Raw genomic sequence first — 26,399 nt, forward strand, 5'->3', positions numbered from 1 at the left:
ATTGACAGCAAGAAACAAGACAAAAGCTATAAATACTTATGCTATACCAATATTGACCTACTCATTTGGAGTAGTGAAATGGAGTAACACAGACCTGGAAGCACTCAATACACTTACACGATCACAATGCCACAAATATAGAATACATCACATACATTCAGCAACTGAAAGATTCACATTAAGCGGAAAGGAAGGAGGAAGGGGATTTATCGACATAAAAAACCTACTTTATGGACAGGTAGACAATTTAAGAAAATTCTTTCTAGAACAAGCAGAAACTAGCAAAATACACAAAGCAATCACTCATATAAATACATCGGCTACACCACTGCAAGTTCATAACCACTTCTACAACCCTTTAGATCACATAACATCAACAGATACGAAGAAAGTAAATTGGAAAAAGAAAACACTACATGGCAAGCACCCATATCATCTAACACAGCCACACATCGATCAAGACGCATCCAACACATGGCTAAGAAAAGGCAATATATACATTGAGACAGAAGGATTCATGATTGCAATACAGGATCAAACAATAAATGCCAGATATTACAGCAAGCATATTATTAAAGATCCCAATACCACAACAGATAAATGCAGACTTTGCAAACAACAAATAGAAACAGTAGATCACATCACATATGGATGTACAATACTAGCAAATACAGAATACCCCAGAAGACATGACACTGTAGCACAAATAATACATCAACAGCTTGCCTTACAACATAAACTTATAAAACAACACATTCCCACATACAAGTATGCACCACAAAATGTACTGGAGAACGATGAATACAAATTATACTGGAACAGAACCATTATAACAGATAAAACAACACCACATAACACACCTGACATCATACTCACCAATAAAAAGAAGAAATTAACACAACTAATCGAAATATCCATACCCAATACAACAAATATACAAAAGAAAACAGGAGAAAAAATTGAAAAATACATCCAACTGGCTTAGGAAGTCAAGGACATGTGGCATCAGGATAAAGTTGACATTATACCAATTATACTATCAACTACAGGAGTCATACCACAAAATATCCACCAGCACATGAATGCAATACAGCTAAATGCAAACTTATATATACAACTACAGAAACCCGTAATTATTGATACATGTTCAATTACCCGAAAGTTCCTAAATGCAATATAACATATACCGTACAGTTAAAAGGAAGTCACGCTTGATCAAGGTCTGCGTCACTTTCCATTTTTGACCAGACATAACGTCTGAGAAAAGAAAGAAATAATAATAACAATACTAATAATAATAATAATAAGAAGAAGAAGAAGAAGAAGAAAAGAACAGATTATACTAAATTATGTAACAGAGTTGCAGATATAATTTTATAAAGAGTTAAAACAATTGTAAGCACGGCTTATACGGTAATGAAATTTTACAGTGTTTATGAAATGCTCGTATTGTATAATGTGTGAAATGTATGATAACAATAAACTTACAATAGATATTGAAAAACGCTTGCAAATGGGGTCACTCCAGAACCTCCTGCAATACAGATGGCAACTGGTGTGTGAAGAATGCTTTGCAATGAACTGCTAAATGGTCCATCTACCAGAAACCTGTTCAACAGAAAAAGAATTTTGAAACGGTTTTGAGGGAATTGTGATTTGCAGTGCATTGAAGCTATGTCAGAGACATTTATTTTTACCCTGTCCCATAAAGATACATAAAGATCAATCAGTACATATTTCAGAATAGACCACAATTCACCAAATAGAAAAAGTATTATGCAAGACACAGTCGCATAGAAATTGATAATAATTAGATGAGCTTTTGGGCAAAGCCTTCCTTCAGAGAACTAACAAAAAATGATCACTCCTTCCCATCCTGATCAAGTTGAATCTGCCATATATTTCTTGACTAGCCTTCCATGCATGCATAAATTCCATCCACCCATGCAAGATTATGGAAACAGCTGCTTCAGTCATATATGTATGACACCTCGACATTCCCATCACAAAGTTGTTATAACTCCTAAAGTTTATGGTGGTGATATCTGTCAAAAGCTTCAGAAGTGTAACTCCAGATGAATTAGCTAGAAAATGGAGAGGATGTCGTACAGTTTTGTATTTGCCTAACAGAACACACAGAGTGCATTGATAAGAGTACAGACAGGCATAACAAAAAGACTGTTATACATTGAAACTTTTGGACAAGAGGCCTTTTTCCGAAGTAGAAAACACACACACACACACACACACACACACACACACACACACACACACACACACACAAAAAAAAACTCAACTCACACCACGTGACCACTGTCTCTTTTGTATGTATGAGTTGGCTTCTGTGACAGTGTGTTTTTTTTTTCTACTTTGGAAGAAGGCCTTTTGGCCAAAAGCTTAAATGTATAGATGCTTTTTCGTTACGTCTATCTGCAACTCAACATCTCCTCTATATGGTGAGTAACAATCTATTCTTTCCATAACACTGTTGCTATTCCACTCTGAACTTTCCACTGTCTCCTGATTTGTTGCTTTTCTTGATAGAATTTCCTTTGATGTGATTAAATACATTAATTTTATGTTATAGCAACAATTTGTGTTTTACCTTTGAGGTCCTCTTGGCCAAAGTATATTACATTATTGTAAAAGGTTATAATTGCTGTGAGGAACTATGGCACACAATTAAAGCAATGGGATATAAGAAATATTCCAACTCATTTTTGAAAAGCTAAAGTTTATGGCTCATGTATTTCATTCCCACTGAAAACCTATTAAAACTGAACTTGCATAATATTGCACATCTTTCTGTACAATAATTAAGAAAGAGTTACTCAACTGTACATTGTTTTTGCTGGCAGTCTTTACTGAGTGAATGCTGTGACTCCTTATGGATGAGTTCATATTATTGACTTCAGATATGACAAGGTAGTATAAGCTGTAGCAATAACAGTGTTGGAAAGGGAAACTAAAATGTTACAGCATTAAAGACTTTTCCTTGTATGGCTGGAGTCATATTTAAACAATTACAAACAATGGCAGCATTAACAAATTGTATCACAGAAATAAAGCTGAATATGGTGACCAATAAGTTGTAATGCTTGGCACACTCCTGGTCTTCACTTACATAAGTGATGCTCTTCATACTTTGTGTATGTAGAGAACAACAGGGGTCCTAACATACTTCTCTGGAGCAATTCTATTGTCTCTGATGTACACTCACTGTCCAGGATAACATACTGGGTTGTATTATTTAAGATGTCATTGGCCCACTTGCAAAGTATTGGAAGTCTAGGAATATAAAACCTGCCTGTTGCCTGTCACCCATGGTTCTAAGGATATCGAGTGAGTAAAGGATAAGCCGAGTTTTGCATGGGCAATGCTTTCTAAATTCATGCTGATTTGTCAACAAAAGCTATTCTGCTTCAAGTCCATTTATTATACTCGAACAAAGAATATTGTAAGCATCCACAGTTGTCAAACACTTCTGTGTTCAGTGAAAGTTGACAGACTCCTGAAAGATACTACCTAGTTAGTTATTAGTTAGGAACTCCATTAAAGGAGTAGTCCAACAACTTGAAGTTAAATATAGATTTAATCTTCTCTTGACATACAGTAACTGACTTGTAATGAGTCTAACATTTAAAAGACCCAACTAATGCCATTACAGAAAACATTAATGTACTTGAGATTACTGCTCATCAGACATTTGGGTCACCAGTATCCCTCGAAGCAGCATACAATATGGAAGTCTCTTTGCTTACTTGTGGACACAGCTCGACTACACTTAGTGCTGCATGGAGCACAAAAGGAATAACTCAGACAAATAGGGAAACAAGAGGACACAATTTAAAGTAACACTGATTTTATTCAACTTTCCAATAATGTGAAATTCATCATTCTTGTTCATTTATAGACTACTACTGTGTGGGAGTTTCCAGTCAGTCCACTGAAAATAATCATGGAAAATCTCATACCATCCAATATGCTCAATAATTCTGCAGCAAACCAATGTTAAGGGTATTGGTCTGTAATTTTGCTGGACTGTTCTTTTATCCTTCTTATATACAGGAGTCACCCGCACTTTTTTTCGAGTTGCTTGGGACTATGGACTGGGTGAGAGATTCACGATAAATGCAAGATAAGTATGGGATCAATGCCAAAGATTATACTCTGTAAAACCTTAAGACTTATTTGATTTCAACTATTTCAGTTGCTTCTCAACACCAAGGATGTCTATTTCTATTTTCTCCACACCGGAGTCATTTCAACATTCAAATGATGGTACGTCTGTACAGTCCTCCTGTGTGAATGATTTTTTCAATGTGAAATTTAAAAATTTGGCTTTCCTTTCACTGTCTTCTACTGTCACATCAGACTGGTCTACGACTGCATAGAAGCCTTCAATCCACTTAGTGATTTTAGATAGAACTAGAATTTTCTTGGGTTCTTCTGAAGATATTTCACTACAGCATTACTGTAGGAGTTGCTGTATGCTCCATGCATGAATCTTATTACAGACATATGAATTTCCATCATCTTCTGCGTTTCGACAAATCCGTGTTCTTTTCCAAATCAAGAATGCTACAATATCTGTTTCCTTAGCATTTGAAGGATTTTATTATTAAACCATGATGGATCTTTTCTATCCTTAATCCACCGACTCAGCACACAATTTGTTTAAACTCATCACATAATTCCTCTGTGCCCACTGTACAGTCACTAAATGATGTCCAGTTACTGTTTAACAACTGCTCACCTGCTCTTTCTAGCAGAAAAGCTCTTCTATCCTTGTTGATGAATTTGTGAACTTTAGTAACAGTTGTTACATCACAATCATTAATCCCTGTCTCCACTCTGACACTGTCTATAAGGTCAGGCCTGTTTGTAGTTACAAGGTCTCGAATATTTCCATTGCAGTGGTTGTCAAACTAGCTGATCAAGATAGTTTTTAGAAAATGCATTCTGAACCACTTCACAGGACTGTCTGTCTGTACCACCTGCAGTGAATCCATAGATGTCACAGTCTATACTTGATTAATGGAAAATCTCATATAAGATGTGAAACAAATACTAACAAAGAGATAGAGGGGCTGGCCAGTACTTACCTCAGCTCAGTACAGCCGATAGATACACAAAAAACAGAACTGAAAATTTACATTCCTAGCTTTCGGAACTTTGTTCCTTCATCAGGGAGGAGAGAGGGGAAAAAAGGGAAGAAGGGAAAGTGGATTCAGTTACTCACAACCCGGGTTATGAAGCAACAGGGAAAGGTAAACAGGGAGGGTAGCAAGGATGGAGGCATGGTTGTCAGAGGGAAGCCAAAGATATTCTACTGTAAGTACTGTGCCAGCTTCAACCAAAGAGGATGCATACAGAAGTAAAGAGGTATATAGTATAAAGATAAAGATAAACACAACTATGTAGGATGAAAAGATGCGTGAATGGCTAAAGAGGAAAGGGAAAGAGGAGAAGACTGAAGAGTGAATGGGAGTGAGGTTGTTTAACGTAGGTTCAGTCCAGGGGGATGGCGGGATGAAAGGATGTGTTGGAGTGCAAGTTCCCATCTCCGCAGTTCAGAGGGACTGGTGTTGGGTGGGAGAAGCCAAATGGCACATACGATGTAGCAGGTTCCTAGGTCCCTAGAATTATGCTGGAGGGCATGCTCCGCTACTGGGTATTGGGCATCTCCTAGGCGGACAGTTCGTCTGTGTCCGTTCATGCGCTCAGCCAGTTTGGTTGTTGTCATGCCGATGTAAAAGGCTGTGCAGTGCAGGCATGTCAGTTGATAAATGACATGTGTAGTTTCACACGTAGCCCTGCCTTGAATTGTGTATGTTTTACCAGTAGCGGGGCTGGAGTAGGTGGTTGTGGGCGGATGCATGGGGCAGGTTTTGCAGCGGGGTCGGTTACAGGGGTAGGAACCGCTGGGTAGAGAAGGTAGTCTGGGAATATTGTAGGGTTTAACAAGGATGTTACGGAGGTTAGGGGGGCGACGAAAGGCAACTCTGGGTGGTGTGGGGAGAATTTTGTCAAGGGATGATCTCATTTCAGGGGTTGACTTGAGAAAGTCATATCCCTGGTGGAGTAATTTGTTGATGTTTTCGAGGCCAGGATAATATTGGGTGACAAGGGGGATACTTCTGTGTGGTCTGGGGGTAGGAACATTGTTGTTGGATGGGGAGGAATGTATTGCTCGGGAAATCTGTTTGTGGACAAGGTCTGCAGGATAGTTGCGGGAGAGGAAAGCACTGGTCAGGTTATTGGTGTAGTTGTTGAGGGATTCGTCACTGGAGCAGATACGTTTGCCACGAATACCTAGGCTGTAGGGAAGGGAGCGTTTGATGTGGAAAGGATGGCAGCTATCAAAGTGAAGGTACTGTTGTTTGTTTGTGGGTTTGATATGGACATAGGTGTGGATGTGAGCTTCAACAAGATGAAGGTCAACATCCAGGAAGGTGGCTTGGGTTTTGGAGAAGGACCAGGTGAAATTCAGATTCGAAAAGGAGTTGAGGTTATGGAGGAAATTAAGGAGTGTTTCTTCACCATGAGTCCAGACCACAAAGATGTCATCTATAAACCTATACCAGGCCAGGGGAAGCAGCTGTTGGGTCTTCAGGAAAGCCTCCTCCATGCGGCCCATGAAGAGGTTGGCATAGGAGGGAGCCATCCTGGTTCCCATGGCCGTTCCCCTGATTTGTTTGTAGGTCTGGCCTTCAAAAGTGAAGTAATTATGGGTGAGGATGAAGTTGGTAAGTGTGATAAGGAACGAGGTTTTTGGAAGATCTTCGGGTGGGCATTGGGAGAGGTAGTGCTCAAGGGCAGAGAGACCATGGGTATGTGGGATGTTTGTGTAAAGGGATGTAGCATCTATGGTGACAAGAAAGGTTTCAGGTGGGAGAGGAGTGGGAATGGATTTGAGGCGTTCTAGGAAGTGGTTTGTGTCTTTGATGTAGGATGGGAGTCTGCGGGTGATAGGTTGTAGGTGCTGGTCTACCAGAGCTGAGATACGTTCGGTTGGGGATTTGAAGCCTGCTACAATGGGACGGCCAGGATGGTTCTCTTTGTGGATTTTGGGTAATAGGTAGAAGGTAGGGGTACGTGGCTCAGGTGGAGTGAGTAAGTCTATGGAAGCCGTTGTGAGGCCTTGTGAGGGATATATGATGCTACATCTTCTTGAAGAACATCCCGACAACCCCCAACATCACCCCAGCTGAATCCCGTGCCATTAAAGAGCTGAAAATAGACCACTCTATTGTTATCCTCCCGGCGGATAAAGGCTCCACAACTGTCGTACTTGACCGTGTGGAGTATGTGGCAGAAGGACTGCGGCAACTCTCTGACACCTCAACCTACAAAGCTGTTACCCAGGATCCCATTCCCTCCATCCAGACTGAGCTGCAAAAAATCCTAAAAATCCAAGGTCCCTCACAAGGCCTCACAACGGCTTCCATAGACTTACTCACTCCACCTGAGCCACGTACCCCTACCTTCTACCTATTACCCAAAATCCACAAAGAGAACCATCCTGGCCGTCCCATTGTAGCAGGTTTCAAATCCCCAACCGAACGTATCTCAGCTCTGGTAGACCAGCACCTACAACCTATCACCCGCAGACTCCCATCCTACATCAAAGACACAAACCACTTCCTAGAACGCCTCAAATCCATTCCCACTCCTCTCCCACCTGAAACCTTTCTTGTCACCATAGATGCTACATCCCTTTACACAAACATCCCACATACCCATGGTCTCTCTGCCCTTGAGCACTACCTCTCCCAATGCCCACCCGAAGATCTTCCAAAAACCTCGTTCCTTATCACACTTACCAACTTCATCCTCACCCATAATTACTTCACTTTTGAAGGCCAGACCTACAAACAAATCAGGGGAACGGCCATGGGAACCAGGATGGCTCCCTCCTATGCCAACCTCTTCATGGGCCGCATGGAGGAGGCTTTCCTGAAGACCCAACAGCTGCTTCCCCTGGCCTGGTATAGGTTTATAGATGACATCTTTGTGGTCTGGACTCATGGTGAAGAAACACTCCTTAATTTCCTCCATAACCTCAACTCCTTTTCGAATCTGAATTTCACCTGGTCCTTCTCCAAAACCCAAGCCACCTTCCTGGATGTTGACCTTCATCTTGTTGAAGCTCACATCCACACCTATGTCCATATCAAACCCACAAACAAACAACAGTACCTTCACTTTGATAGCTGCCATCCTTTCCACATCAAACGCTCCCTTCCCTACAGCCTAGGTATTCGTGGCAAACGTATCTGCTCCAGTGACGAATCCCTCAACAACTACACCAATAACCTGACCAGTGCTTTCCTCTCCCGCAACTATCCTGCAGACCTTGTCCACAAACAGATTTCCCGAGCAATACATTCCTCCCCATCCAACAACAATGTTCCTACCCCCAGACCACACAGAAGTATCCCCCTTGTCACCCAATATTATCCTGGCCTCGAAAACATCAACAAATTACTCCACCAGGGATATGACTTTCTCAAGTCAACCCCTGAAATGAGATCATCCCTTGACAAAATTCTCCCCACACCACCCAGAGTTGCCTTTCGTCGCCCCCCTAACCTCCGTAACATCCTTGTTAAACCCTACAATATTCCCAGACTACCTTCTCTACCCAGCGGTTCCTACCCCTGTAACCGACCCCGCTGCAAAACCTGCCCCATGCATCCGCCCACAACCACCTACTCCAGCCCCGCTACTGGTAAAACATACACAATTCAAGGCAGGGCTACGTGTGAAACTACACATGTCATTTATCAACTGACATGCCTGCACTGCACAGCCTTTTACATCGGCATGACAACAACCAAACTGGCTGAGCGCATGAACGGACACAGACGAACTGTCCGCCTAGGAGATGCCCAATACCCAGTAGCGGAGCATGCCCTCCAGCATAATTCTAGGGACCTAGGAACCTGCTACACCGTATGTGCCATTTGGCTTCTCCCACCCAACACCAGTCCCTCTGAACTGCGGAGATGGGAACTTGCACTCCAACACATCCTTTCATCCCGCCATCCCCCTGGACTGAACCTACGTTAAACAACCTCACTCCCATTCACTCTTCAGTCTTCTCCTCTTTCCCTTTCCTCTTTAGCCATTCACGCATCTTTTCATCCTACATAGTTGTGTTTTTCTTTATCTTTATACTATATACCTCTTTACTTCTGTATGCATCCTCTTCAGTACTTACAGTAGAATATCTTTGGCTTCCCTCTGACAACCATGCCTCCATCCTTGCTACCCTCCCTGTTTACCTTTCCCTGTTGCTTCATAACCCGGGTTGTGAGTAATTGAATCCACTTTCCCTTCTTCCCTTTTTTCCCCTCTCTCCTCCCTGATGAAGGAACAAAGTTCCGAAAGCTAGGAATGTAAATTTTCAGTTCTGTTTTATGTGTATCTATCGGCTGTACTGAGCTGAGGTAAGTACTGGCCAGCCCCTCTATCTCTTTGTTAGTATTTGTTTCACAGTCTATACTTGATAGCTCAAAGTTGCCTCCAACTGATACAGCATGCTTAGGGGACTTTCGCGCTAGTGAGTGTGGATTTTCTTTTAACAATTCTACAACCATCACAGTGGAGTCAGGTGGGCAGTAAAAATATCCAATGATTAACTGGAGTTCATCCAGGCCAGTTGGTTGCATCCAGATAATGTCACAGTCATAGTAATTTTCAACCTATATAAACAATATTTTTGTTGATTGCAATGAACACTCCCTCTCATATGGCATCCATCCTGTCTTTTCAATATATATTCCATGCCTCATTAAATATTTCAGAGCTTTCTACTTCTGGTTTTACCCAGATCTTAGTTCCCAGCATAATTTGAGCAAGACAGCTTTCCTGAAGGGTTGCAAATTCAGGAACTTTTTTACAAATGTTTTGGGAATTTACTGTTAAAATTTTGCAATTCAAAATGTCTTTACTTTGTACATTATCTGATTTCACTTTCTGTGGTTTGATTGGTGAGCATTCATCAAAGGACCCCAAACTACTGTCTAGCCTAAAAAAACCCTTGTTACTCCACAAGTACTCTACTACCTGAGTAGATGCTTCCTCTGTGCAGTGCACCCCTGACTTATCAAGGGGAGTCTTACAATTCCCAGTCCCATAACAGAGGTCCAGAAATCTGCAGCCAAGGCCACCACAGAATTGGTGGAGTCTCTGCCTGAGACCCTCCACTCAGCTCCAAACCAACAGAACACAATCAATATTGGGTATGATACTGGAAATTGTAAGCCATGCTTGCACTGTGAATTAGGCCTGCAGTCTGCACAGTTGCACATATGAACGGAGGATGGCCTTAGAGCCAATATTGGGTATGATAATGGAAATTGTAAGCCGTGCTTGCACTGTGAATTAGGCCTGCAGTCTCCACAGCTGCACATATGAATGGAGGATGGCCTTAGAGCCCAAGCAATAGGTGTCACTAGTGGTGACATGAGTCACAACTTGAAGGTGACCACACCTTGCATCCTCAACAGTCGCAGGCAGGACCTCCTCCCCATCTCAAATGTGGACCCATGGCAAAAATACTGAGGATACAATGGACTTCTTTCCAGCCTGTATTCTATTTCCCTAAGGGGTCCCACAACACCACTAACATTGAGGTTCCCAAACCTCTCTCTTAGGTGTCTACTTGGACCCTGCTGAAGGAGCAGCCACTTTTCCACTTCCAGAGTGAAATGAAACCAGTATGTAGATACGTTAAACAACTCAGTTCCGCCTCCTTCATCTTCAAACCCTCACCCTCATGTTGTTGACATGCAGTTGAGACTGTTTGCATATTTTGCATTATATCACTCGGTACAGCTAAGGTCAAAAAAGTATTTATTCTATAAAAGTGCACTCCCTTACTTTGTTTTCAAATATCTATAGATTTCCATTTCTCTATATGCTGTCTGCAAGCAACCAGTTATATATTCTCATACCAAACATAAAATTCCTCTCTGAAATCTAGGCAGGGGATCAAAAAAAAAAAAAACTCCTTTCTGAATCCTAGCCATGGGTTCCTTAATCTACATGAAATTATTTTTCTTCTAGGATTGCACTTGTGAATTTAACAATTCCTTCTGAATTCACTCTCTTTATTAAGCATGAATAACATTATGGGTAAATGTATTGATACATTAATGTGAGAATCCCTAGGTCTGTGAAGAGGTTTGTGCAATATACTTGATTATCGACTTGTGATAATAAAACTTTTTTTTTGCAGGAACTCTGTTTCATATACTGCATTCCCTGTGGTTTTTTTTTTTCTGTTGCTATGTGTTATAAAAATCTACACATAGTATAGTCTTTGCTGTTATTTTGCTTACCTCACTGGTTCTGGAGATGGCCATCTGCAGAGCTCAGTTGTTTGCTGGCAGTGCGAGAAAGGCACCAAAACACGGCCACAGAGTTCACCTAGGAAGATCATTGCTATGAATCAGTATTCTATTTTATCATTTTTTTGTAAGCAGCATTACTCAAGCTATATATATTTGCTTCAAATTCGGCACAGGGTGGCTGTGTAATAGAAGTAATATTAGAGATTAAGTCTCATTCACTGTATTTAATTTCAGTTTTATGTTATTAGACACTCATTTTCCTGCCTATCAGTGCATTAAAATGTCAATGGCAATATAAGAAAAATATTACCAGTGTTAAACGTTTTCCTATGTAGATGTACAATGGTGCTAATGAAGCCTTGTAAATGATGAATGTACTTTGAATAAACCATTTAGAAATAACATGACCGTTACCCATACACACATAGTTCATACACACATAGGAACACACAAAGTGATGAAATATTCTCACATCACCCACAGGACCTATGATATGATGAATTTTATGATAAGTCACAATAGGAATGATCTCAGGATGAAAACAATAATCAAAATTGAGGAAAAGCAACCACATATCAATCAGCTACAGTTCTGTGCATTATGCATTAAACAGCTATAGATTCTATGCATCGTGTGCCAGTCAGCTATGAAGGTGGGCGCATTAGGGGTTTTGTGAGGTTGTATGTATGAGAGAGTGTTCTTAAAATGGGGAAAACTGTGGTAGCGTAAAAGTTAATAACATCTTTGCAGTTCTGGGTTTCTAAGTGCGTGCACCAGCCAGCTGAAGGTGAGTGTCTTTCCTCATTTTTGTTTGTAGTGGACTTCAACATATGTTGCAAAATGATACACATGTCTAAAGCAGTACTGCAAAAGAAGTTAAACTATAATTTCCTTACTGAGCAGTGAAGTGTTACAGCTTTAAAAATCCAATAAAAATTAATTCATTTTTAGAAAATGATAGACGGTAAATCATCGAGTAGAACAGAAGTGATATCTGGCATTCTGCAAGGTAGTGTCATAGGCCCTCTGCTGTTCCTGATTTACATAAATGATCTAGGTGATAATCTGAGCAGCCCCCTTAGATTTTTTGCAGATGATGGTGTAATTTACCATCTAGTAAAATCATCAGATGATCAATTCCAATTACAAAATGATCCAGAGAGAATTTCTGTATGGTGCGAAAAGTGGCAATTGGCACTAAACAAAGAAAAGTGTGAGTCATCCACATGGGTACTAAAAGAAATCTGATAAATTTTGGGAATATGATAAATCGCACAAATCTAGGGGCTGTCAATTCGACTAAATACCTATGAATTACAATTACAAGCAACTTAAATTGGAAAGACCACATAGATAATATTGTGGGGAAGGCGAAACAAAGACTGTGCTTCATGGGCAGAACACTTAGAAGATGCGACAAACCCATTAAAGAGACAGCCTACATCACACTTTTCCATCCTCTGCTGGAATATTGCTGTGCGGTGTGGGGTCCTTACCAGGTAGGATTGACGGGGGACATCGAAAAAGAGCAAAGATGGGCAGCCCGTTTCGTGTTATCGTGCAATAGGGGTGAGAGTGTCACTGACATGATACATGAGATGGGGTGGCAATCACTGAAACAAAGGTGGTTTCCTTATGAAATTTCAATCACCAACTTTCTCTTCTGAATGTGAAAATATTTTGTTGACACCCACCTACGTAGGGAGAAATGATCATTATAATACAATAAGAGAAATCAGAGCTCGAACGGAAAGATTTAGGTGTTCCTTTTTTCCCCACGCGCCATTCGAGAGTGGGTTGGTAGAGAAGTAGTATGAAAATGGTTCCATGAACCCTCTGCCAGGCACTTAAGTGTGAATTGCAGAGTAACCACATAGATGTAGATGTAGAAGTATTTAATGATAAAGTAAGTGGAGCTGTGTTGGGCAAAGCATATACTGGTGCATTAATGAGGAAACAAATTATGAAGATAGGTAAGCACAGCTGATTTTTGTGCTAAAAGTACTGGAAATGACAGTAAAACCAATTTTTTCTAATGTTATGTAAGTTAAAAAGCTGGACATAACATTCTGTATATCATATTACTTAATGTGATCAAGTTTCAACCAAAATGATGCAGGCCTACTTTCTACTCTTGGAATATATGGGTTTGATTTTGATATCTGCTTCAGTGATGATCTCATGTATTCTTGGTCTTTATGCATAGTAGTTGTATAACTCAAGAAGTTTTGTTGTTAAACAATGGAAAATCTGGGATGGAACATAACAGTATTATGAAAAGGATAGTTGCTACTCACCATGCAGTGGAGATACAGAATCACAGATAGGGACAACAAAATGACTGTCAGAAACTGAACTTTCAGCCCCCCCCCCCCAACACACACACACACACACACACACAGATGGCTGGAATCACACACATGGTCTGAGTCTCTGGTTTCTGTGGTCTCAGCATACAGAGACTGCAGTCGTGTGTTCCAACAAAATCCTTGTTGGCCAAAAGCTCACTTTCTGACAGTCTTGTTGTTGTTGTTGTTGTTGTTGTGTCTATCTGCGACTCAGCATCTCTGCTGTATTGTGAATACCAACTATTCTTTTCATGATATTGAAGTTTTGTTGTTGCTATAGATCATTAATGGTAACTGCTAACAAAGCAAATGGAGCAGAAGGGTTGAACAGCTATAGTGGGAAAAGCTTGTTCACAACACATAAAGTTAGTTGATGTTCACAGAAGAAAAAGGGGAACAAGTGAGACATATTTTTGTAAAATATAACCTCCTTCACATAAGAAACAATGTGCTCTTTATGAAATAGAAGTGTTTGGAGTTGCATTATTCCATATTTGTGTACTTTTCTGTTTGAGGTCAATGTTTTCATCTTTATTGTTCCTGAAATTTGTATTTCAGAACTTTTTACTGTTGTTTTGTGCCCATCACTAGTAGTCTGTGGAACAAGTAAATTTCTAATGTAAGTACTCACAATCTCAGTGCTTATATGTCTTGTATCTGATATAAAGACCACAAAGTTTTATAGTTAACTAAATTAATGTGAAATCCATTTAAAGTTTTATGTAGGCTGTTGGCTGTACATGATAATAGGCTGATAGTTTGTTCAACTCATCTGACCTGGCTATTATTCCTCATATGGCTCAAAAGCCCACACACAATGTATTATCCTATTGTATATATATATATATATATATATATATATATATATATATATATATATATATATCTAAAAAGAAAGATGATGAAACTTACCAAACAAAAGCGCTGGCAGGTCGATAGACACACAAACAAACACAAACATACACACAAAATTCTAGCTTTCGCAACCAATGGTTGCCTCGTCAGGAAAGAGGGAAGGAGAAGGAAAGACAAAAGGATATGGGTTTTAAGGGAGAGGGTAAGGAGTCATTCCAATCCCGGGAGCGGAAAGACTTACCTTAGGGGGAAAAAAGGACAGGTATACACTCGCACACACACACATATCCATCCACACATACACAGACACAAGCAGACATTTGTAAAGGCAAAGAGTTTGGGCAGAGATGTCAGTCGGGGCAGATGTACAGAGGCAAAGATGAAGTTGAAAGACAGGTGAGGTATGAGCGGCGGCAAATTGAAATTGAAATTAGCGGAGATTGAGGCCTGGCGGATAGCGAGAAGAAAGGATATGCTGAAGGGCAAGTTCCCATCTCCGGAGTTCTGACAGGTTGGTGTTAGTGGGAAGTATCCAGATAACCCGGACGGTGTAACACTGTGCCAAGATGTGCTGGCCGTGCACCAAGGCATGTTTAGCCACAGGGTGATCCTCATTACCAACAAACACTGTCTGCCTGTGTCCATTCATGCGAATGGACAGTTTGTTGCTGGTCATTCCCACATAGAACGCTTCACAGTGTAGGCATCCTTCATCAAAGACACCAACCACTTTCTCAAACGCCTGGAATCCCTACCCAGTCTGTTACCCCCGGAAACCATCCTTGTAACCATTGATGCCACTTCCTTATACACAAATATTCCGCATGTCCAGGGCCTCGCTGCGATGGAGCACTTCCTTTCACGCCGATCACCTGCCGCCCTACCTAAAACCTCTTTCCTCATTACCTAGCCAGCTTCATCCTGACCCACAACTTCCTCACTTTTGAAGGCCAGACATACCAACAATTAAAGGGAACAGCCATGGGTACCAGGATGGCCCCCTCGTATGCCAACCTATTCATGGGTCGCTTAGAGGAAGCCTTCCTGGTTACCCAGGCCTGCCAACCCGAAGTTTGGTACAGATTTATTGATGACATTTTCGTGATCTGGACTCACAGTGAAGAAGAACTCCAGAATTTCCTCTCCAACCTTAACTCCTTTGGTTCCATCAGATTCACCTGGTCCTACTCCAAATCCCATGCCACTTTCCTTGACGTTGACCTCCACCTGTCCAATGGCCAGCTTCACACGTCCGTCCACATTAAACCCACCAACAAGCAACAGTACCTCCATTATGACAGCTGCCACCCATTCCACATCAAACGGTCCCTTCCCTACAGCCTTGGTCTTCGTGGCAAACGAATCTGCTCCAGTCCGGAATCCTTGAACCATTACACCAACAACCTGAAAACAGCTTTTGCATCCCGTAACTACCCTCCCGACCTGGTACAGAAGCAAATAACCAGAGCCACATCCTCATCTCCTCAGTCCCGGAAAGTATCCCGTCACAAGTGGGGCACTTTTGGGGTTCTTCTGTGGAAGGTTCCGGGTTTGAGGAGATGAGGATGTGGCTCTGGTTATTTGCTTCTGTACCAGGTCGGGAGGGTAGTTACGGGATGCAAAAGCTGTTTTCAGGTTGTTGGTGTAATGGTTCAAGGATTCCGGACTGGAGCAGATTCGTTTGCCACGAAGACCAAGGCTGTAGGGAAGGGACCGTTTGATGTGGAATGGGTGGCAGCTGTCATAATGGAGGTACTGTTGCTTGTTGGTGGGTTTAATGTGGACGGACGTGTGAAGCTGGCCATTGGACAGGTGGAGGTCAACGTCAAGGAAAGTGGCATGGGATTTGGAGTAGGACCAGGTGAATCTGATGGAACCAAAGGAGTTAAGGTTGGAGAGGAAATTCTGGAGTTCTTCTTCACTGTGAGTCCAGATCACGAAAATGTCATCAATAAATCTGTACCAAACTTCGGGTTGGCAGGCCTGGGTAACCAGGAAGGCTTCCTCTAAGCGACCCATGAATAGGTTGGCATACGAGGGGGCCATCCTGGTACCCATGGCTGTTCCCTTTAATTGTTGGTATGTCTGGCCTTCAAAAGTGAAGAAGTTGTGGGTCAGGATGAAGCTGGCTAGGTAATGAGGAAAGAGGTTTTAGGTAGGGCGGCAGGTGATCGGCGTGAAAGGAAGTGCTCCATCGCAGCGAGGCCCTGGACATGCGGAATATTTGTGTATAAGGAAGTGGCATCAATGGTTACAAGGATGGTTTCCGGGGGTAACAGACTGGGTAGGGATTCCAGGCGTTTGAGAAAGTGGTTGGTGTCTTTGATGAAGGATGCCTACACTGTGAAGCGTTCTATGTGGGAATGACCAGCAACAAACTGTCCATTCGCATGAATGGACACAGGCAGACAGTGTTTGTTGGTAATGAGGATCACCCTGTGGCTAAACATGCCTTGGTGCACGGCCAGCACATCTTGGCACAGTGTTACACCGTCCGGGTTATCTGGATACTTCCCACTAACACCAACCTGTCAGAACTCCGGAGATGGGAACTTGCCCTTCAGCATATCCTTTCTTCTCGCTATCCGCCAGGCCTCAATCTCCGCTAATTTCAATTTCAATTTGCCGCCGCTCATACCTCACCTGTCTTTCAACTTCATCTTTGCCTCTGTACATCTGCCCCGACTGACATCTCTGCCCAAACTCTTTGCCTTTACAAATGTCTGCTTGTGTCTGTGTATGTGTGGATGGATATGTGTGTGTGTGCGAGTGTATACCTGTCCTTTTTTCCCCCTAAGGTAAGTCTTTCCGCTCCCGGGATTGGAATGACTCCTTACCCTCTCCCTTAAAACCCATATCCTTTTGTCTTTCCTTCTCCTTCCCTCTTTCCTGACGAGGCAACCATTGGTTGCGAAAGCTAGAATTTTGTGTGTATGTTTGTGTTTGTTTGTGTGTCTATCGACCTGCCAGCGCTTTTGTTTGGTAAGTTTCATCATCTTTCTTTTTAGATATATTTTTCCCACGTGGAATGTTTCCCTCTATTTTATATATATATATATATATATATATATATATATATATATATATATATATAAAAAAAACAAAGATGATTTGACTTACCAAATGAAAGTGCTGGCAGGTCGACAGACACACAAACAACCACAAACATACACACAAAATTCAACAAACTGTTGCCTCATCAGGAAAGAGGGAAGGAGAGGGAAAGACAAAAGGAAGTGGGTTTTAGGGGAGTACCCTTGTCTGCTTGTGTCTGTATGTGTGGATGGATATGTGCGTGTTTGCGAGTGTATACCTGTTCTTTTTTCCCCCTAAGGTAAGTCTTTCCGCTCCCGGGATTGGAATGACTCCTTACCCTCTCCCTTAAAACCCACTTCCTTTCGTCTTCCCCTCTCCTTCCCTCTTTCCTGATGAGGCAACAGTTTGTTGCGAAAGCTTGAATTTTGTGTGTATGTTTGTGTTTGTTTGTGTGTCTATCGACCTGCCAGCACTTTCGTTCGGTAAGTCACCTCATCTTTGTTTTTTATATATATATATATTTTCCATAGCCATAGCAGCAGACACAATTTCAGATATTGTTGCTGAGACTGAATGCATATAAGTAAAACAATCAACTTGTCAATAGGATGAATGGACACATACAGAATGTACATACTGGCAACACAAAGCATGCTGCTGCAGAGCACCCACCCAGCTGACCACAATTTATGGCAATTATTCTTATGCTGTTCTTCTTCCTCTTCCTAAGGTCTTTCTTTGAGTTATTTATGTTTCCACTGCTACTATATTTTATGTTTTAGTTTTGCTTTCATTTTAACTTGTTTATGAATTATCTCTATTTTTTGCATCTTGTTTATTGTTCTTCCTGCCACTTCTAAATTATTATGTTTTCAAATCTTGTCTGGTGTCAACAATCTATGTTTCCCTCTCATCCCGCCTGTTCACTAAGTTTTCCTTGACATTGGGTCCTGGGTGATTTTTATGATATTCTTAAATCTTGGCTGTATCTTTTCCTTCAACATTTTCCTCTCTACAGACAAAAAGATTTCTCCATTCCAAAAGCAATCAATTTTAGATTTTCTACATACAATATTTCAGTTTGCAATTTTTTCCCCTCTGTATTATAAATAAGTAGAAATCTAACTACAAAAGTTAGGGTGCCTTAAATTTAATTATGTGTTGTTAACATAATAAACAACTTTTACAGTTGATATTTGTTATCATACATGGGTATATCTTCCATAACAGCCTGCCTAATGAGAACATTGTTTCCCTATTCTCTATAGTAAAACTTCATACATAATATTAAAGAAAAGTAGTTGAATAAAGTAAAGTTGTAATATTTCAAGCTAAATATTTAAAATAATAGACTTTGGAAAAGCAAAATCATAATCACATCATTAAAAATATTCCATACTGGATTTTCCATCATATTATTAACTTGTTCAATGTACCTGTCCAATCTCCCTTAGCCTGTATGAGAATACTGAAACTGGAACAGCCATGTAAATTACCTGAAAAGAAAATACAAAACTTTAGGTACAATGTAAGACAGCAAACAGTAAAATTAAAACATTGTATAACAGAGTACAAATATCACCCCACAATAATAATAATAACAATAATCTTTATTTGTCCATATTAGCTTTACAGTCTTGGACATCATTTTTTGTGCAGTTACAACAATGATGTCATGCCATCCATATAATTAATACAGCATCAAGTAGTACATTATATATTCTTATATAAATATTTACTACCACTAATATACCACAGTATATAAAAGTAGGATTATCTGTATTGCAGCTCAGAATTCTTTAAGTGAGTATAAACATCTTTCAATTAACAACTGTTACCAGCACAGGAAATTTAATTCAATCTGAAGGTACAGAAAGACGAGGATCACATTGTCAAACTATTGGGACTAAAAACAGACCATAGGTTCTCATGGGATGACCATATAAGCTATCTGACAGGCAAACTAGCACATATGATATTCCTGCTGTATAAACTAAGATATTCTGTCAGTAAAAGTTTATTGATACTTTGCTACTATGCATTATTTCTGTCACAGCTACAATATGGGGTTCAGTTATGGGGTAATTGAACAGGCACGAACTTTGTATTCAAATGAAAAAAAAAAGTGAAACCTGTAAGGAGCACTTCAGTCTATTAAACATAATGACCCTCCTAAGTCTCTATATGTGTACCTGCTTAATATACGTAAAAGAAATATACAAAAATTTACACAGAGGATTAATTTACATTTGCACAGCACTAGAAACAACTGCGTGCTTGATATACTGTGTTCCAGGCTGTCACTAACATACAACAGTCACAAACACCTAAGTCTAAAGTTTTGTAATAAACTCCCACAATCAGTCAAAACCCTCACGCTCTCTAAATTTAAGGAGGTATTAGACTCTCGGTTTAAAAATAAAACATACTACTCAATTGAAGAATGTCTTGGAAGTAATTTGGAAGGAACGTATAAACAATGAAATAATGAAACTATCATTAACTAAATGTGTAAAACTGTAAATTAATTCTTGAATGTAAACAATATAATGAATATTTCTGAAATCTTATGATTAGTAGGAAGTTTATGTATTTATGTGCATACATAAACTGATGATGTGCGTAAAATGTAAAAATTACCAACTACTAAAAAGATGTATGTATATATATGCATAATGTATAATGTAAAAATTAGCAACAACTACATTTTTATAAATATGTAAAATGTATTTTGATGAAGCCAACTGCATGGTAAATATGCTGAATGGCTAACAAATAAACATATATTATCATAATTTAACAAGAACTTTATTACTATGGTCCTGTCCTTATTCAGTGTAAGTTTATTCATTGTTAGGTATTCTGTGATCATTTCAAAGTTTTCTTTATTGCTTTGGAATGGTAGCTGCTCAGTACGCTCACTAGTTTTGAGTTTTGTGACTGTGTTGTGTCATTAATATGTACAAGAAACAAGAATGGCCCAAGTATACTTCCCTGAGAATTCTTTTGATTTTACTGTTTGGATCTTACTTTCATTGTGTTAACTTAGTTTAGTGCACTATCTTCTATCTTGGAGATAAGAACTTAAAGAATTTTAGTGCTAATGCTCTTATACCATAGTTTCTAACTTGGATAATAGTATTGCTTGATTCACAGAATCAAATGCTTTAGATAAATCTAGAAAAGTCCCAATAACTTTGTTTTTGGAAGCCATACTGTAAGTTGTTCAATAGAGTGCTCTTATGGAAGACAGATTCCATTTAATCTAGAATTACTCTTTCTAGTGGCTTGCCAAGTGTTGACATCAATGAGATTGGTCTGCACTTATTTATGTCAGTGGTTGCACCCTTTTATACACTGGTTGGATCTCAGTAATTTTTAAAAGTTCAGGAAAGGTCCCCTGGCCAACTGAACCATTTATTAAATGTGTTATTGGTTTCATGAATTCATTTTTTGCACTCTTTCCATAACATAGATGATAGGTCACCCAAGCTACCAGATGTTTTTATTTTGAGTTTAGAGATTATTTTCATGACCTCATATTCTGTTACACTCCTTAGGGAAAATGAATTACTCATTTTAAATGAGTTTATTTGTATTGTTGATTCACCAATTTCTTCTCTGGATGCCTTACTAAAATGTTTTATGAAGATCTCATGTACTGTCTTTGGTTCATTCAACAATATTCCATTGTCTTCTAGTGCTATATTGCTGCAGCATGGATTCTCTCTATGTTCACGTTCTTTGTTTAAAAAAAGCCAGGCTGTTTTGATAACATTAATCAAATTACTTATAATGGTATGTTCTTAGACTCTTCAGGGATTCCCTATATGTTTTTCTGCTGTTTTTGCTCTTTGTTAGGAACAACTGCAATTCAGAACAAAATATATAAGTATTTCATATTGTCTTTTAGCTGATGGATTTCTGGAGAAATTTTAAGGTTTCTTTGTGTGATCCAGTTTCCTTTTCTCTATTGGACATGCCCGATTAACACCATGGTTAAATATTTCATAGAATAGACCCTACTTTTCATTAATATCATCGATCTGTATACCTCCTGCTAGTCTGTCTGTGCAAGTTCTTGAGTTGATATACACTTGATACTCAAAGAATAAAACTACTTTTAATTTTTTGTGCACCACTTGTTTCTTACTTCAGTGATTAAGAAAACTGTTGATATGTTGTGTTATATACCTACTTACAGATGTGATGGAGAATGGATGCCACTCAAATGAAGATATCACAGGACACTGAAGTAGGATATACTGAAAAAATAAAGATACTAGTCAGTACTAACTTGCTGGAACACAACAGATACCTGTAGATAAGAAAATATATTTCTTCAACATACTGTCAGCTATTTTCACAGCAGAAATGTAAAGCATTTGACAGAATGTGTCAACTTTATTTTTATAAAGTGTTAACAGAACTGATGCAAAAGTAATTTCCAGTGACATAGCAAAATGCAGAATGTCCAGCAATTATCTTTACAACTTTACACTTTAATAATGTTAAAACTATACTAAAAATGACAACTGATTCAAATGGCAAGATAACTCAGAAGAATTTTAATTTTATTTTCTAGGTGCTGAAGATATGACAAAAAAATATGGATGTTGCAGGAAGCTCAGCATGTAGCCCATCTGATACCCAAGTGTAATGAAACTTTTGAACATGATGTGGAAAGGAACCATCATCCCAACTAACTACTCAGATTTGGCATATGTTATCTATGGAAACAGGTAGTGTTCCCATAAACAGAGGGTTGGTCCCTCATCTATTTAAGACACCAATGTGAAAAAGTTGCAGCAGGCATTTGCGAGGTGTCTGACAAAATCCATGTCTATGGGAACCAGAGAGTTGGAAATGCCACAATCAACAGTGCATGAAATCCTACATAAGAATTCATGTCTTTATGCCTACAAGATGCAGCTGCTTCATGTCTTTATGCCCCCAAGATGCAGCTGCTTCATGTCTTTATGCTTACAAGATGCAGCTGCTTCAGGTACTAAGGCAATCAACAAATCACAGTGCAAATAGTTTGCAGTGGATATGCCAGCCAAGATTGATGAAAACAATGACTTTTTTGGAAAAAAGGTTGTTTCTCCAATGAGTCAATTTTTCATATAGGGGAAAGAAGGGCAAAGTGGCCAGGTTGGGAAAAGTGTCCACTGCTTATTTTATATTTTCAGCAGTGGCCAAACTAAGTGTAATCAATACCATTAGTGTTGTCAGTGATGTTGACAAAGGAAACTTGCTCCATTACCTTTCTGTGAAAACATTTAGGTTTTTAGATCATTTGATGTAAGGTAAGTCACTCATATTACTTTAGTTGCTTCACTTTCATGTAGAGTAATACATTTATGCGATATCATGGTTCATGCAGTGTTTTATGGCTTACAAATATAAGTCACTGTCATTTCCTCCAGTTGCACTGTTTCACGGATGAACCACTGATACAGACATGTCGTCCGATCGGGTAAATCGGTGATGCTACATCTCGGAAAAAGTGGCAGAGGTGGCCACTTTTCCTGATGGATGGCCACTATTCTCAGCGGTTCATTTTCAATCTATTTTTTCCAATGAGAAATAGCTAACTCCATATTTTATTCACAATATAACAACTGAAATTAAAACATTATAAATCATTTATATACAAAACTAATATCCATTATTCTGCTCTTCTCCAAGGGTTTGCAAGAACATCAAGATACCAAAAAGTACATCCAGAAAACAGAGCAACAAACGAGACCCTGTTGCCATGCATAAGACAATCAAAGCAGTAAAGAATGATAACCCACCTTTCTCAGCAGCAGCAAAGCAATCCAATATTCCACATAATATGCTAAAATGACGACTTCTAGGGAAAAATAGAGATGCAGTTGGCAGTAAAATGTTTCTGGGCGGATTAAGGGCTGTGATCAGAGGAGAACATGAGCAAGATATCCTTAATTACATTTTTGAAATGGAAAAGTGATTTTATGCAATTATAGTGAATGACCTGCGGCGAGTAGCATTCCAGTTGGCAGAGCATAACAAAATACCACATCGTTTCAACAAAGAGTCTGAAAATCAGGCAAAGACTGGGTGGCATGCTTTAGAGCAAGGCACCCTAATATAAGTCATACAAAGCCAGACTCTACCTCTATGGGTAAAGCACAAGCATTTAACAAGGTGTATGTAGACAAGGTTTTTGATATCCTTAAAACACTGCAAGATAAACAATTTGATTCTGCTCATCATATTTAAAATGTAGATGAAACCAGTGTTCAACAGTTCAGTCCAAGAACAGCAACGTATTTGCAATCAAAGGAAGACAAGCCAAAGCCGCTACTTCAGGTTTGCTGTCGCATTTTGTAGTGTGCACATCTGAAGGAGGAAATTTCATTCCCCTTTTGTGATCCTCACCAGGTGAAGATTGAAGGTTGAACTTAAAAATGAGGCTCCACCAGGAACCCAATTTGCAAGCTACGCTAGCAGGTGGAAGCACAGTGGAAGATTTTTGGACTGGTTTGAAACATGCAAAACTAACTCCTCAAGCTCCAGTTCTTATAATCTTAGATGGTTACTCTATCCTTACTTGGAACACAGGTTTCACTGATAAGGCTACAAAAAATTATACAACTGTTTTGTGCTTGCCCCCAAACTGTAGTGACTAGTTCCAACATTTGGATGTGGCATTTATGTCTCCTTTTAAAATAATCTACACACAAGCTTGTGGAAAATTCCTTCACAGTAATCCAGGAACAACTATTACACACTTTCAAATAAGTGCACTCTTGGGTGAAGCATTTCTTTGTGCAGCCATTCCAATGACAGCAGCCAATGGCTTTAGAAAAGTGTGGGATTTTTCCTCTAGACCCTAATGTGGTTACAGATGGAGGCTATACTGCAGCTAAGGTTACTGATGTTCCTTTCAATAGGGACAATAATATTGTGCCTTGCTCAAATATTGGTTTTTCTCATTGTGAAACTGCTGAGTCTTCAGCAAGTGCTAGTCCCTCTGGATGCCAAGCTGCTGTGTCTTCTTCAAATAGCTCTACTGGTTCATTTCCAGCATCAACTTATGAGCTGTCTTTAAATGCAGGCTGCCTTCAGATTACAGGTGATAACTCTTCTCCAAGAGAAGGTTCCCCTCAGTATCCAACCACTGAAGAAAGTCCCTCTGAGTATCCAACAGGTGGGTTCCACATATTCCCAAAGGATGTGAAACCTTTGCCTCAGAAACAAAGTGTGAATCAAAGACAAAGTAGGAATCAAAAAGGAAAGACTGGCATAATCACTTCAAGCCCTTATGTGTTGGCTGAAGATAAAAGAAAGAAAGATGAAGAGCTTTTAATGAAAAAAGGAAGTTCAAAGAAAAACAAACAAATAGGTCAATATTCTACAATGTAAGCTAACAGAAAATACAGGTAAGAAGCTAAAACTGGAACCAAAAGCTCCAAGAGAAGAAAATTCCACTTATGTGGACAGTGACACAGACTACTTGTATTGCAAGGAAGCATCTTTTGGATCTAAAGAAAATGAAGGATGAATAAGATATTGGAGCTCATTGGGCTCATGAACTGTGCTCTGTATGTGATGAGGCTGATCACAACTTCATGTGCACATTTTGTATATGACTCAATGTTATTTTTGAGTGGATAAACTCTGAATGCATTAGACTGAAATAATACCCATAATTAGTCATCGATTTCTCTATTTTCATGATTAGGAATAATTAATACTTCTCATTTGTTGACCTTTTTGTGCCAACAGTCTATTTCAACACATTTCTTTCTCATCTGTATTATTTTTCTCCTAATAAAAAATCAATTGATGAAATAAAAACTACCACTCTACCCATTTTTTAAAACTAAACAATCTATTTGGGAATGGTGGCATAGGACTGGCCAAATTATGACATTAGTTAGAGAAAAATGGCCACAATGTATGCATTCAGAAAAATGTTTATATATCCTATAAAATATACTTTTACCTTAGTTATAAATATTCAGTGTGATACCTTACAGTACATAGACTCAAGATGTATTTGCCACAAGCTTCTGTTGATAGCCATGATTTCATGAAAAGTCAATTTCACTTACATTGGCCACTTTACTCCACCTTCCCCTATTCAGTAAATTGAAATGTCGTGACATTTGTATCTGGGAATCAGAGTGTTACACATGAAATGGAAAGAGACAGTGGTGCAAACATAAGTGCAATTACATCATTTGTTCATCCTCTTTCAGCAAGTCTGTTGTAAATACTGAAGTTTACAAGGTAGTGTAACCACATACAGTGCCCATACAGAATCTTATGAGAGCTAGCTGCACACATGCAATGAGTTACAGCTTCACTGTGACAGATGTTACTCATGTTAACCAGCTTACAACTTAAGCCAAGATGTGATGAAATATTACATCCATTATTATAAATTGAGGGGCTGAGAGCAGAAGTGGTACAAGTGCTTGCTGAATCGAACTGAGCAAATGGCTGCCAAAGTTGAATGGCTATTTATGTATTATGTCAGTTATTATTGAAAAATCAGATTTTTTTCCCTAATGAACATTTAGTTGTAGCTATGGTTAGACATTGTAGTTCCTGTGCATTATTTTTTATAAAATATTAAAAATACTTATACTCATTGCATGTTAAAACTAATGCTATATTTTGAAGATTTCTTTTGTACAACACACGATATACATAGCAAAATACACATGTTCATTATAAAACAAGAATGTTTGATTAACTAAAGTGAAATCAATATAACAAGCGGAAAACAATAGGTAACTAGCAAATGAAATTAAAATAC

At 39.3% G+C, this 26,399-nt stretch overlaps 1 protein-coding gene across 3 annotated transcripts in view; it reads right to left on the reverse strand.

Moving 5' to 3' along the window:
* Nucleotides 1–26,399, reverse strand: part of LOC126419002 (NADPH oxidase 4-like) — a 203,503-nt gene that overhangs the window by 32,390 nt on the left and 144,714 nt on the right. For all 3 annotated transcript variants that reach the window (XM_050086052.1, XM_050086053.1, XM_050086054.1), the window contains exons 9-12: nucleotides 21,801–21,867; nucleotides 19,039–19,098; nucleotides 11,352–11,439; nucleotides 1,489–1,608 (exon numbers count right to left, since the gene is read on the reverse strand). In XM_050086052.1, the coding sequence (XP_049942009.1) occupies nucleotides 1,489–1,608; nucleotides 11,352–11,439; nucleotides 19,039–19,098; nucleotides 21,801–21,867 (335 nt within the window). The remainder of the gene's footprint in view (nucleotides 1–1,488; nucleotides 1,609–11,351; nucleotides 11,440–19,038; nucleotides 19,099–21,800; nucleotides 21,868–26,399) is intronic.

This window comes from Schistocerca serialis, chromosome 9 (assembly GCF_023864345.2).
Source record: "Schistocerca serialis cubense isolate TAMUIC-IGC-003099 chromosome 9, iqSchSeri2.2, whole genome shotgun sequence".
In the NCBI taxonomy this organism is placed as follows: domain Eukaryota; kingdom Metazoa; phylum Arthropoda; class Insecta; order Orthoptera; family Acrididae; genus Schistocerca; species Schistocerca serialis.